General features: G+C 37.3%; 1 protein-coding gene across 1 annotated transcript; it reads left to right on the top strand.

Moving 5' to 3' along the window:
- Positions 1–10,357: 10,357 nt before the first annotated feature.
- LOC109151981 (putative late blight resistance protein homolog R1B-23) lies at positions 10,358–13,006 on the top strand. The gene has a single exon (XM_019299572.1). It carries the CDS (start codon positions 10,358–10,360, stop codon positions 13,004–13,006), a length of 2,649 nt encoding a protein of 882 aa, XP_019155117.1.
- Positions 13,007–15,780: the final 2,774 nt, after the last annotated feature.

Here is a 15,780-nt window from a genome sequence, read left to right as displayed (position 1 = left end):
TATGGAGCATTATCTTCTAGATGCATAGCACAACCTAAGGATTGGGGAAAATCACACAACCAAGGAATAGAAGGGATGCACGTAGGAATCCTAGTCTATAAGTCACTCATGTGAGAAAACTAACAAGGATTAGAACAAGGAATTGCCCCACTCTCGTGGTGAATCAACTCCAAGTTCTTCAAGAACACAAAGCATCTAAAAACACTCAATTTCTCCAATTTTCATAGGAAAAATCGGGGTTATGCAAGGAGTGGCTTGGAATCTTGACCCAACTCTCATTGAGGCCAAGAATCCTCCAAAACATGCCAATGAATGTTGTACACCAAGCATTAACAATATACAAACACAAATCCTTCATAAAACTCAAGAACCCTAGGTAGGCAAAAATTCCCTTTATGCAATAATCACAAATCAAGCATCAAGATAGAAAATACAACCCTAACTCAAGTTCATAAACTAACTACACATGATTTAATAGCATAAAGAACACAAAAATATAAGTGTAAAACATAAACATTGCAAAGGAAAAGAGATAAGGGAAAAAAACTTCACTAAAGAAATGGATGGTAAATCTTGGAATCCAAGTGTAGATCCTTCAATACAAGCTTGAAATATGATAAAGAACCTAAATCTACACCTAATCTAACACTAAAATATGAAAGGGAAGAGTAGAAAATAGTTAGGGTTCGAATGGGGTTCAAAACCATGTAGAAATGAGTGAAAACTCAGCTAAAGGGAGCAGAGGCGGGGGGTTTCGACGCATCGAACATTTACAGTATGAAAATCGCAACTTTCTGCCCAATCTCGACGCGTCTAGTGCTACTCTGCAACAGAACTTCGGTTTGTAGGCTAGTTTTGTCCCTTTTTGCCTTCAGAATTAGGCTTTGATGTCTTCATGAAAGTTGTAGCCCTTCGAGTATCCTTTCAAATGGCGCAAGAATAACTTCCTTTGGACATTTCTAGGCCGAGATATTGTCAAATTACCAAACAGTGGTCAGTTTTGGGCGAAATCTGCAAGTTTGGAACTTCAACTTCAAGGATGATTTTTACCACTGTGGCTTCCTTTTTAGGCTTTGATGTCTGAATATGCGTTGTAGCCCTTTGAGTCTTCTTTCCAATGGGACAAGAATTGCATAATATGGATAATTTTAGGTCGAGATATGGTCCAACGACTATGACGTCGACGTGCAGGTCGGGAATTACAATTGCATGATCGCTTGCTTCTCTTTTACTTTGGTTTGCCCAAATGACCAAGACCATTGAAAGCACCACTCTTAGGTTCCCTTGGAAGTGTTTTGTCCTTCCTCTTAGCTTCTCCTCGGATCCCATGGACTCCCAATCCATCCAAAATGCTTCTTTTGACTCCAATGACCACCAAAGTGCATGAAACTACTCATTTTTGCTTCCAAAGCTTTTCAAACCAAACTCCTTACAAAATAACACAATTTAGTCCCAATCTCATGGAATTTGGAATGATCTATATGCAAAATAGCTTAGAGAAAAGGGTGAAAAATATAGACAAATAAGCACTTATCAATTTGATCACTTGATCGTTACTACCCATGATGAGTTTATCGTGTATAAACCAAATAGTGATATCATCGTCTATCGTACGCATTATGTAGACCCACTTGTCACTTTTATTTATACTAAACTCGTTGGTCATCATTGTATGATCAAACCTACGTACATGCCAAGTACTAAGACAATTGTTTCGCACCATACAATGATCTCACCAATTACACGCTTTCTTTTCACAGCGTGGAACACAAACCCTCAGGTCGTTCCATGTCTATTCAGAAAGCGATCCATCCATTTGATGAACTTCCAAGTCTCGCTAAATGGCTATGGCAAGTATCATACTAATGGATTTCATTCTCATCACAAGAGAATATATCTTGAAGTAATTGTGGCACTCGCATTGCAATTAATCTACAATTACAAGCCCGGCCATTTTACTTCAATAAACAACGCGTTTTATCTTCCGACACGTGATCCACAAGGATCCAAAGGTTTTACAACCCGGAGGAAGAACAACCAGTTCCAAGTATGAATCTCTAAGATAGAATCTACTTCACTCTCGGTAGCCTCTCTCGTGTTGGTCCATCTGTATAAGTCACTACTTCACATACGTTCTAGACTCGTTTTCTAACAACCATGTCAGAAAATCCGGTTCATTTTCTAGTGGACAAGTTAGAATACGCCACATCACATTCTAACATGTACGTCAGAAAATCTGGACCAAAGGATTTTTCAGTCCTAGCTCTCTTGCTACGCCTAGCTTTGAGCCTCGGGTTCTCTTTCATACCCTCCAACCATAGCTACGTCGAAAGTTCATTTCAACGTGCTAGTTCCTAAATGAACCTTCACAAAAGTACATCTTCAAAGAACGATGAATTTATTGATTTAATTAATCGTGTTCTTATGTACATCCAAACTATATGACTCGTGTACTAAGAACCAATACACACCTTTGGCAAGACACCCCCACATTTCAGGCATTAGTAGGAAAACTTCCTACGTACCCACAATTTGTAAGAATTTCATGCGGGTAACCCTATTTTAAAGGTACTTACTTGTCCAAAGTATTGTCTCACCCCACACACTTTGAGGTAGACTCGAACTTATCAAACGTCTTGATATTTATGTTCGGCAACAACGTTCGATTGAGGTGAATACCGTGTCGTACGCTCGAGTACGATACCGATGCTTGCGCAGAAATCACCAATAGGTGTTTATTGTTCACCACATCGAATCGCTCATAACCGTATTAATCCACGATTAATTTGGTTTTCTCCTTTATTCTTATAAAGAATAAACGTATGCTACCCGTTAGCACACCTCGTAGGTGCGAACAAATCAGCACTTACGAATCCATTCGTATTGATCGAAGCCAAAACCACGAATCAATGCTTCTGACATTGAAGCATTATTTGGTGCTAGCAAAGCACTACTCAGTTGTTATCAACATTTATCACGTTTGGTTACCGAGGCACCAAATCTGTTTTGTGAATTTAAATGAACCAATTGGTTGCTTTATAATTCAACAACACAAAGAGTTGCTAATTATCTTAAGCACACTCCAGTATTATCCAACTTCATGAATAAGCAAAGTAAAGCTTGATCACAAATCTTCCTAGCTAAGTGCTAATCTCATAGCACTTTACAGTGCTAAATTTAATTAGCACTCCACAATGCTATTTTAAAGTTTGGATGTCCCGTGCTGTTAAGCACTACAATTAGCACTTCAACAATGCTAAATTCAATTAGCATTTTCCGTTAAGCTCAAGCTTAATTCTGACGTCCCCAACAATTTGTCTCAAATTATATTTCATACTAGTATAATTTGGTTTTTGATCAAGTTAATTCTAACACAACTAACGGTATAAAATCAACTAAATTTTCCGACTAGTTGAATCAAGCGTATATAATCGTACTACGAATATTATTTAAAGTATTCAACACTTGAGCTGTGACGCTCACGATTATATAGTTATCCCAATTTTGACAAATTGATTCTACTTTGAAATCTATATCGTTCAACATGAACTAGAACCGAAGTCCTTACGAGATTTCAAACATGTAACGCGCTTGTTACAATTCGTTCCGGCCGTTAAGCCATTTTAACATTATTCCAAATAATGCTACTTGATGCACTAGGCATCCATATTGAATCATTTCATATATACAATTAACATTATTTCATCAAATAATTCGTATGTACTATGATTCAATAACTCAATGGAACAATTCATTTTTATTCTATAATAAAAATGTATCACAAGGGTACTACAACATTTATTTAACAAATAAATAAATAGGAAAATTCATTGGAAACAAATTCCTTATTCCTATCTCATAGTAGTCCTTCAAACCCGTGTGCCTTGTTCCATTGTTCAACCATCCACTCACGAAGGGTGGTCCCATAGCGCACATCGGGGTACCTGTTAAAGAAACCTTGGTTGTGACCTCACTCGTCCAACCATCCACATTCTTTAACCCAAGCGAAGTTGTCCGCAACCTTTTCACCAGGATGACGGTTCGCTTCATAGTGGCTGCTCACTTCTTCTTCATAATCATTTTCAGGCCTAAACTCTCGTTTGCCTTTCCTTTGATTATTGTTGAAGACATTCGTCACAATATAGTAGTCCTCAGACCATGTAGTGATCAAACCATCATTGGATCCTTCGTGGCTTTTAGCTGATCCACTAGGCATCACAATAGGTACCAACTGTGTGCCGTTAGCCACTAGCCTACCGGTTTGTGAACCAAGGTTCTCCGGAGCACTATCGTGTGATTTTGCAACTCCCATGAAAATATCATTTCCAACGTTGCTGCCGTCAACCGACATCTCGGAATGTGCAACATCGTTGCAGTTCTGACCATTTGAATGTGCACCACGAGCAACATTCACGGTTCCAATACTCTTGGAATCCATCGACTTGTTCATTATCAAAAAATAAGGTTTTAAGATTGTTGGAAATAATGAACCAAAGTTGATTTAATATCGCAAAATAATATTTATATTTACACACAAAATTATATAAATATTATTTGATATATATCTAAAATATATATATATATATATATACACACAAATATATATAAATCAGACCCCCACGGTTATATACATCTATATCTACGAAAAAGATATATGTATATCAACCAAAATGGAATTATAATCATCGGATTATAATTCAAACCAAAAGAAAACAAAGTGTAGTACAAGGATTTTAGCTTAGAAGCATAATCCCAAAACCCAGAGAAGAAAGAAGAGTGGCGCGGCTTCTGTTTGGTGTAGGGTTTTAGCACGAGTCAGGCGAAGTGCCCATTTTCCTTAAAACCTTATTTGCGACCTCCCAAAAGTTCTAGGAGCGTTGTGGCCTAGGCTTCCCAAGATAAAACATGCTACGATTCGACGTTTGAGCACCCAAACGAACGAACCCGGCGAACTAGAGCAAAGCCTGGAACACGCAAAGAAAGGAGTAGGAGCAGAGTTTTGAGAAGAAAACAATTCATGTGTTGTGTGTTCTTGTTGTGCTTCACTTGTGCTTATAAGTCTGCTAACAATAGCATTAAATCTGATTTAAAAATCAGATCAAACAGTCAAGTGAATAGTATAGACACGTACCATTTCGAAAGACCAGAACACTTATGCTACAGTTTGGGATTTGATTTGCACCCCCCTACGCATGAGAGAGAGCCTCTATGCTATACAATTCAATAAGCTTTAAAAGTGCTCTTGTATAAATAGTGGGGTAAATCCTCTTCCCAAACCAATGTGGGATAAAATCTTCACTTTTTCCCTTCATTTTTCAACTCAAATGGGTCTACTTTGAGAATCAATATCTCATTCACCAATTATCCGTTTGAACGTACAATATATCAATCTCTTCGTCTCACTATGAAGAACCCGAATCCACTTTGACCCGACCCAAATTAGAAGTGGACCCCACTGATAATTGTACCACAAAATAGCTACTTAAAATGCCATTTTAATGCTATTTTTTCAACACTGTCAACTAGTTAACTTTTAGCCTTAATGGTTGTTGTACTGTTCATTAGAATACTTTTAACTACTGAACATAGCTTGTTGGTGTTGGTCATTGATTATGATTGTATGTAAAACAAATGAATTCTGCATTGTTCACAAGCCATAATGTAAAACAACATATATTAGATCTCTTAATGCATATTGATAGTATGTCTCACATTTTACTTATAATTTATGAATCTATTACTTTTGCTTAACATATGGAGTAATGTATCCCAATCTCAGTAACAGTCACTTTTATTTATAATTTATGAATCTATGACTAGTGAGCCCTCTGACCGAGTCGAAGATTGAGTTTCAAAGTGGTTTGATGTATCTGTGCTGTTAAACTCTATGTTGTCGTATTTGATTTGTAATTGGTTGATTTGTAATGTAGGTACCCGATGAAGGAAGCAAGCACCAATCTTTCACACTGGAAAGCAAAATTCATCCTCTAGTCATCATGTTAATGGATAATCTTCTACATGATATGCAATCAGATTACTATAATATTTTTTATTAGAGGCAACTGTAAGTAGTTTCATGATTTATTTAATTGGTAGCTGGATTTCTAATGGTGTGTCTAAACTGAGTATACTAAAATTTTGTATGGACATGCACCAAATTTTGTATTGGCATAATGAAAGTTGTCTCATGTCCAAATGAAGAAAAAGTAGATTTAATCTTTGTGACTCTATTTCTTTTTTTGGCTCTCTCTTTTCCTTCTTTTACTTAAAATGCCTCAGCTCCTGTTAGCTCTATGAACTTGCTAGACTGCCAAACCAATTATAACCACCTAGGTTTGTTTTACTAGTTGTGTTGTCGTTCATGTTATGTGTTCCATGAGTATTTTCTTTTATATATTCTGTATTATTCCTACTTGTGCATACACTATATTTTAATCTTACGTCCAATTGGGTTCCTTTCAGGTTGAAAGATGGAATGAACAAAGGGAGACTGGGACTTTCCGAAGGCCACTTTAACTTGATGTGGATTTAGACAATGTTGATCATCTTCTTATGAAATTTGGCCTTTTGGTTTCCTTTTGAATGTCAATGGATTAATAAGTATTCTTGTACTATCTTCTTAGAAACCTCTCTCTCATTGTTGCAGATGAATCAATGGATCCTGAAACAATTTAATGTTGTTGCTCTTTTTTCTCAGAACTATTAGCTTCTAGTATATAAAGATTCTTTGTTTTTTGTTACAGTTATTTGACAAATATAAGTTACAATTGAATTTTGTTCCAATTAATGTGTACATAGAGTTTATTTATGATTGCAATATAAAGATTTAAATAATAATTATAAAAATATAATAATGTAATTATAAAACATTTAGCGACACTTAATTATGAAAACAAAACATTATTTAGCACCACTTAATAACCGCCACTAAAATTTTTAAAAATAAATAAAGAAAAACATTTAGCGACACTTAATGGCTGCCACTAAAATTTAAAGAAAAAATAAATAGATTTATTTAGCGGCGGTTACAAAACCGCCTCTAAAAGCAAAAGAAAAGTACCTCATTTTAGTGGCAGTTTTGTAACCGCCGCTAAAAGAAAAAGAAAATTACCTCATTTTAGCGGTGGTTTCAAAATCGCCGCTAAAAGCAAAAGAAAAGTACCTCATTGTAACACTGGTTATGTAACCGCGGCTAAATGCATTCAAAACCACCGCGAAATAAGTTTTTCATTAATTCCCGCGATTGTAGAAAACCATCGCTAAATACTTCGCAACACACTATTTAGACACGGTTGAATAACTGCCGCTAAACACAATAGTGGCGGTTTGTAACCGCCGCTAAACGTTAAAAAAAAAAAAACAGTCGCTAAATGCCTTATTTGGTGTAGTGAAATATTAACTGCATGTATAAAATATGTCAACGGCAGACACATAACATATTAACCAACATCTCATGTGTTTGCAGTTATCATGGTCTCATGTGTCTGCAGTTATCATGAAACCATATGAGAAGAAGATATTTTAAATAGATTTGGCAAATAAAACAAAAATAATATTGATTGCAGTATAATGCTCAAACAAATAATTACTCGGAGTAACGAGTTATCGATCCACAGGGAAGTGGGGCGTATCAAGCACTAGCTACTAATCTATTCTTGTGAAGCTAATCCTAATGATTATCATGGATGGTTGATTAAAATAATTAAAAAAAGTAGCAGGTTTGTGAAAACAATAGAGAGAGAATGAGATTCCTGGAATTCAAGTATTTAATCACCTAGCTAGTGACAACCTTATGAACAATATTAAAACTGGGGTTTAAACAAGTGTGAGAATGCAAAGATGATATAGAGTTACTCCCGTAATCTCTAACCCTAGTGAATATTCACTCATGTTATATAAACACCCAACAATATAAGAACAAGCATTCATAATAAACTCCTAACTACTACCATCTCCCGATGTACAATAATCATGAATCAAACTCCCTACATATATGCCCTCTCCAAAGGTGCAACAGTTAAGTGTAATTGTGTGTACTCTCAATTATGCCTAACTCCCGTTATGACATAAATAAAGCTATGAAACAAGTAATTCGGGCCTTGAGCTACTAGCAACAACAATATAATCACAATTGCAACATAACTTATAACCCAAATAATAATATATTGAAGAATATGATAAACATGCACATAGGTTCATAAACACTTTTTACCCAAAAATCTCTAATGGAATTTAGCCAAGCATGGCTAAATTATACATAGCAATTATAATAAAGAGTTTACAAATAATCTAAAAGAGTACCAGAATAAACGAAGTGATTTTCCCAAATCTCCCTAGCTTTCTTCTTGCTTCCAAAGACAACTTGTAGATCTCAATTCTCCTCTTTCTTGTCTCCAAAAGTCTGAATAATTCTCTCTAGGGGTGAACCGAGGCGGGGTTTTATAGCGAAAACCAAACCGGGGCAAAATAGGAAGCTTTCCGCCCAAATTTAGAAGCTGCCAAATATCAGACTCGATGCGTCGATTGGTAGCTCGACGTGTCGAGTCTGTGGCATCGTATTTCACAGCTCGGCACTGCAACTTCTCGACGCATCGAGCATTTTGCTGGACTCCCGAATCGCTACTGGAACTTCTCGATGCGTCGAGTTTGCTGAGCTCCGATCGGATTGGCTTCTGGAATATTTGGACATGTCGAGCCATTGGCTCGACGCGTCGAATCTTGCGTTTCAGCACCATCCGGTCCATTTCGGCTCCAAACTCATCTGAAATTTCCCTTGCTTTTGCACTTGACCTACAATGGTTCCAAAAACACTAATAAACACCATAAAACATTCAAAACCAGTGTAAACAATATCAAAATTAGAAAACAAGGAAATATGCAATTATTGTGACATTTTCTTGAACTTAAACCCAACAAATATAATCAAACTATCACTAAAAACATGTACAATTTGGCTCACATCAAATATAATAGAAGAGAATAGAAACAAGATGATATGATACACATACCAAGCTCAACCTCAACTTCTTCAGACGTGGAGAAAACACTGTACTACTTACTAATACATTTTTCAATATAAATAAATAAATAAATAAATAAATAAATAAATAAATAAATAAATATATATATATATATATATATGTGTGTGTGTGTGTGTGTGTATATATATATGTATGTATGTATGTATGTATGTATATATAGGTTCAGGTGCGGTTGTCGCGCCCAGGCGCAGTCGTGCGATGAGAGGAGAGCCATTGATTTTGCTTAAATCAACGTTCAAGATTACCAAAAAAATTTTTAAAAAATGAGGTGACAATTTGGTAATTTTTGCATCTATGTCAAATTTAAGGTGCGTGGTTTTTGTGCTTAAGGTGCGTGGGTTTTGTGCTTTATGTGCGTGAGTTTTGTGCTTAAGGTGCGTGGTTGTGTACTTAATGTGAGTAGTTGTTGAAACTTAAGGTGCGTGAGTTTTGTGCTTAAGGTGCGTGGGTTTTGTGCTTAAGGTGCGTGGGTTTTGTGCTTAAGGTGCGCGAGTTTTGTGCTTAATGTGGGTAGTTGTTGAAACTTAAGGTGCGTAAGTTTTCTTCTTAAGGTGTGTTGTTTTCCTTAAGGTGCGTAATTTGTATGCTTAAGGTGCGTAAGTTGTGTGAAACTTGGTGAACCATTTTAAAACCTTAGGTGCGTGGTTTATGTTCTTAAGGTTCTTTGTTGTGTGTTTGAAGTGCATGATTTGTGTTCTTAACATGTTTTGTTTGTGTGCTTAAGTGCGTGGTTTGTATACTTATGGTGCGCCATTTTAATGTTTAAGGTGCGTCCTTCGCACAACCGCACAGGAAGTCTAACTTGCACCTGAATCTTTCCCTATATATTTATAATGTATACATAGTAGGCGGATTTCTCGGGCCTCGTCAGCCCTCCAAAGCCCGCCATTTCGAGTGACGGCCGGGCTAAAAAGCCCACCAAAAAAGGGGCAATAAAATTCAATGGCCATCCCGTCTTTTTGGCAGGACGGGCTAGCGTAGCGGGCTAAGCCTATTTTGACAGGTCTACATTAATATTATAAACGGTCATACATGAAATTGTGTTTGCAAAAAGATATCATTCCTAATCCTGTTCACTCAATAATTTGGGCAGTAAGTTGACTTTTAATTCAGTATGGACTTTCATGTGCTTAACAGTTTTGCTGAGTTGTATGATTGCATTAAAAAAATTGTAAAAATTCAAGCATGTACATGCACGATGAGAATCCAGCTAGCTCCATATTAATGGCCCTTCAAACATATATACATTCTCATCAATTACTCAGAAACATATCAGTCAGAGAGAGTACGTGTGAGAGAAAAACATAGAAAGAGAGATGGCTTGTGTTGCATTGGCTTCTCTAATGGCAACAATCGACCTTGAGTTCCGAAAACCAAACCACAGAGTGTCTCTTCATGCTGAAAAGCCATTGAATTCTCTGTTTGAGAAGCTTTCTTCTTTGCAAGCCTTTCTGGAGAAGGAATACAACAACGGTGGTGCTCCAGCCTGTCATCTGGCAATCAAAATCAGAGACTTTGCGCTCAAAGCTGAAGATGACATTGAGATACAACTAAGAAGCTTTCTTCTAGCCCAAGACGGAAAGTGTCAAGCCAAAGCTCGTGGGGAACTCCATCAAAGCTTGCGAAAAGCTGCAGAAGATGCAGAAGAGCTGTCCAAGATTATTAACAACAGCAGAAGCAGTGAACCCGAAGCAGCCATGACCAGTGAAACTCATCCATCCATTCATTGGTTGAAACCTGAGAATGTTGTGTTGGATGGACCATCCTTGCCATGCTCTCCAAATCTTGAGGATCAATTTAATGAAGATGCCTTCAATGCGGTAAAAAGGATGTTATTCTATACCTTTGAACCAAAAAACATAGTTTCAATTGTAGGATTGCCAGGCATTGGCAAGACTACTTTGGCTAAAAGAGTCTATGGCTCAGATATGGCAGAAGGTTACATTCGAGCTTGGGTTACTGTGCCTCAAGAGTACAAGGGAAACACTCTTTCTCAACTAATCAAAGAGAAATTACACAAGCACTTGGGAGGTAGGCATATGTATTTTCTTGTTTTGGATAATATACCAAACACCCGAGTTTTGGGTGATATCCTAACATGTCTTCCTAATGCTTCATACCAAATACGTATATTGCTGACAACTCAGTTCAATGCTGTTGGTTGCGATGCTGCCACATTTGGCAATGTGCATAAAATGTGCATATTGGATCCAAACAGAAGTTGGGATCTATTTTGCAACAAACTCTCTCCCAAAGAGCTAAGAGCACCAAAATTTGTAGAAATCGCCAAACATGTTGTGAAGGAATGCGAAGGGTTGCCACGGTCAATTGTTGCGGTTGCAGAGCGTTTTTCTAAATGTGATTACATTTTAAAGGAATGGATGAAGATTGAAAAGGAAGTCGAGACATTGGGACCTCTATACAATGATGCCGAGCACTTAAGTAAGCTTACTCTATCCTACAATCAATTGCCCCAACATTTGAAAGTTTGTTTTTTAAATTTTGCAGTCTATCCAAAAGGCTTTAAAATCAATGTGAAAAGGCTTATTAGGATATGGATTGCTGAGGGATTTGTGAGGCAAATGGAGTGTAAGGGATTTGGGAGGCAATTGGTCAAGGATTTAGAAGAGGAAGGTTACTGCTATTTAGATGGTCTTGTTCATAGTGGTCTGGTCTCAATCAGCAAATGGGAACATAAGATGACTAATGTTTGCTGGATACATAGCTCCTTATGGGACTTCTGTACGAGAGAAACAAAAAAAGAGGGTCTCCTATGTGCGGCGTATACTCGAAAAGATTTAGGATTGCCATTAGACATGTTTGTGAATTCATGTCGTTGGTTAAGTTTATACTCGCATAGGTTGGATTATTATGCGCTCTTTACTACAAATAACCCTCGCTCTCTTTTCTTCTTTCAAGGAGATTTTGTAAAGTCGGTATCTTTCAAGCTATTAAGAATTGTAGATTTGAGTGCACTTCAAATCTTCGAAATAGTGCCATTGCATTTAAGAGATTTAGTTTTTCTGAGATACCTATCTGTACCACCGTGGTTTGAGGGTTTAGACGATGTAGTGTCAAACAATCAGAATTTGCAGACAATTATTGTTTGTGGTGGTGAACCACAACTACTTAAAACTGGCCATTTGTCATTCAGAATTTGGGAGTTACCACATTTAAGGCATCTTGAACTTGGCAATTACTATGAGGTGGATCCTCCAAACAGGAATATTGAGCAATTACAAACATTATCGTGGGTTAGTCCAACTCATTTCACAGAAGAGGTGTATAAGAAGTTCCCAAACTTAGAATATCTCAAGGTTTACTATAAAGGTGCCTTTGATGAGCCATGTAGCAGCCCTGGACCTTGCAGAAACCCCACCATCAATTTGGATTATATTAGGTATTTGTCGAAACTCGAGACACTTACCGTTATAATCCCAGAAAACAGTATGACCCATCTAGAGCAGCTAGTGTTTTCTACAAGGCTGAAGAAGTTGAGGTTGAGCGGGACTAATCTCCCGATAATGAAGTTTCCAAGGGTATTGAGTGCTTTAAAGGTGCTCAAACTAGAAAACGCCTTCTCTGACCTAGTGTGGGGATCATTTGAAGAATTTTATAACTTAGAAGTGTTGCTCATTGAGGCTACAAATCTCCAGAAATGGGTGGTCAAGAGCACCAATTTCCCAAAATTAAGTTGTCTAATCCTAAGACGTTGTTATCGTTTGGAAGAGATGTTATTTGAAGTTAGATATATTGACACTCTAAAGACAATTAAGGTGGAGCAGTGTTCCCCTTATGTTGTCGATGTAGCCATGAAGATTCTGGAGGAGCGAAAGTGGCTTCGGAAAAAGTCAAACGACCCTTGGGAGGCGTACAATATCAGGAAAGCGCGCCTAAATCGAGTTGATGCTTTCTATACGCCACTTACTGTTGTTGTCGACGACGTGATTCATGATGTTCGCTAGCTAGCTAGGTATGTGTTTCTTTTCTCTTCTATTATATTGTTTGTTTTATTTGCCAATCTGTTTAAAATAAATATGTTCTTCAATTCTCATGTGGTTTCATATATGTTCCCCATTTTGCATTGTTTTTTTTCAGTGATGGGGCGAATTCCCTCATATGATGAATCACAGCATACGTTACTGCCCAGTGTCATTATATTGTATTAGAAATAATGATGTGCCCAGGTTAGATGCTAATAATTTCTTACCAAGTATATCCTTAATATTTTTTTCTGTTGTCAATTTTACAATCACTACGTAAAATACAAAGACATATATGCATATATGTGTATACATGTAGTTTGTATAGATATGGTATTTAAAATATATATATATACATGTAGTTTGTATAAATATGGTATAATTTAACAATAATTTTAATTTCTAATTAAAAATTCAATCATTTTTCCAAAAGAGTTTTGTTTTTCATTTAATTTGTATCTTATTTAATATGGATGCTGCGGTTTTTGTTGATGGCGCAGGATATGGGGTGGTAATTCGTGATCATGGTGGCAGGTTCGTCCCAGCCCGGAGCGGAAGGTTGATGTCTCCAAGATCCTTATCTCGTTGAGGCAATAGCTGTTAAGGAAGCACTAACTTGGTTAAAAGGGCGTGAGAACAACAATTTCATAGTCGAGTAGTCTGATTGATTAAGTTTTTGTGTCAATTTTAATTCGCTGTTGTTGGATCTTCCGTATGTAGATTTAATTATTAAGTAATGTTGTTTGATTGCTAGGGACATTGGGAACATGTTTGTTCACCATGTCAAAAGGTTAGCGAATCAAGTAGCTGGCACGGGCAACTAGTTCATCGTTTGTCCTTGGGTCTTGGAACTCTTCACCACCCAGTTGTATTTCACACTTATTTATTAATTAATGCATATTGGTTGTTTGGTTTTCAAAATGGCACCTCTATGGCTCTCTCAAATAGGAGGTCACAGATTCGACAAATACTATATTGTAATAGAGTCAATATTACTCAAGAAAACAAAGAAATAACTATGGAAATTTATGTTTAAACTATCTCTTCAGCTGGCTGTCCAATGGTGTGCTGCCTTCGCCATGACTCCTTTTGCTGTGGAAGTCGACTCTCTCTCCCTCGCCAACTTGATCTCTTCGCAGGATACAAGGATTCCTTGGAGAATTTAGCCAGCAGTTTCTTACATTCGGTCCACTCTTAGCTTATAGGGTTCCAGTATTCGGCATATTTACAGGGAAGCCAATCAGGTTGCAGACGTTCTTGCAACAGCTGGCCTCGGCTATAGCACTTCAAAAAAATTTCATACTTTACATTCGCTGCCTACTATGGCTAAACTGGCCTTATTGTTTGATGTAAGGGGTTTTGCCACGCGTCGGGATATTCGTTGCCAATAAAACCTGATTTTGTAAAAAAAAAAAAAAAAAATCACCCCCTACAATAGATTAAGAGATCGAAGGTGTTGTTCATGCCTCGAATCTAGTGTCGGTGGGGTATAATGGCCACGTTGATCCACCATTACGTACACCTGTAACATTTAAGAGAGAATTGAAATAAAAATAACATATTATTTAAATAAATTATGATACGTCTCACAAAAAAATTTATACTCATATTAAAGTTGAAGTATTAAACTTGGGTAAGATTCCGCTTCGTGAGGATTTGGTAGTGCCTATGCCAACTCTTATGTACAACTGTGGTAGCTAGAAACAAACCATATGCAATACCACAGAAAACAAAGACATATATAGTAACAATGATGACAATTGTAGCAGGAATGGAAGGCAATTCCACAACAACATGGCCAAGCAACAGTTTTGGCAGCCGGCTATACGTTGGTCCAAATTAGCAAGGGAGATGCAACTTTTTAAGAAACAATAACATCCCAAGACAAGAAGGAAGATCAGTGCTCCTGTTTCATTTACATCATCATCAGACTAAACAGTTAGATATATTGAAAATTAAAGCAAATTGCACATGACGTGCACACGAATTGCACATGATGTGCACACGAATTGCACATTACGTTGCTTGACCCATCGAAGTGTGCAACCGTGTTTGCTAATATGCGGGCTATTGCACACACCCTACCGCCGCTCTACAGCGGGTCCCATACACATGAATAGAAATTGCTCACTTTTACAGATCTCCAATGGTCTAAGCAGTCCATGTAGATGAACTCTTGTGTCTCTTTGCAAAGGTATGTGGCTATGAGTTCATCGCCTGCAAGTTAGAAAAGAGTTAGGTTAAATGAAAACGAAGTGTAAGACAAGTACTCGAGTATTTATAGTAAATGTAATATGGTATTTAATCAATTTATGAATCACTTCTTTGTTGTCATTTTCAATGCAGATTCTACAACAAACCTATGTACCAGCTGGTATCACTACTGCAGATAGAGCGGCAGCGCAGCGGGGGTTGGTGTTTGCGCCAGTTGAATTTTTGCGGATGGAGATGCCATTTCTTACAAAGAGAGGAAAATGAAAAGAATCTTTTATGCTCAAGCTAAGATGTCTTGGTGGATGGATTTCTCGCAATGTAGAGCCTGAGGATGAGAGTGTTTGGTTTTGAAGTTGGAGTTGGCCAACTAGACGCGTAGTAGAAGGTTTCCTCATTGGCGTGGCGGGTGATGTTGCTGTGTATCTCTTTCTAAGGTTTAGAAAGGAGAAGTCTATTTAGACTTGGCTTCATGCATGTGATACCGCAAGTAAGGTGTTGTACGTGAATCGTGATGGCAAATGTACGCTATACCATAGACCATG

This window comes from Ipomoea nil, unplaced genomic scaffold, assembly GCF_001879475.1.
Source record: "Ipomoea nil cultivar Tokyo-kokei standard unplaced genomic scaffold, Asagao_1.1 scaffold2338, whole genome shotgun sequence".
In the NCBI taxonomy this organism is placed as follows: domain Eukaryota; kingdom Viridiplantae; phylum Streptophyta; class Magnoliopsida; order Solanales; family Convolvulaceae; genus Ipomoea; species Ipomoea nil.
Note: the sequence above shows the minus strand (reverse complement) of the source record. Positions and strands in the feature narration are given on the sequence as shown.

What these genes read in the sequence shown, in the direction of transcription:
- LOC109151981 (XM_019299572.1), top strand. Translation starts at nt 10,358, where the DNA reads ATGGCTTGTGTTGCATTGGCTTCTCTAATGGCAACAATCGACCTTGAG.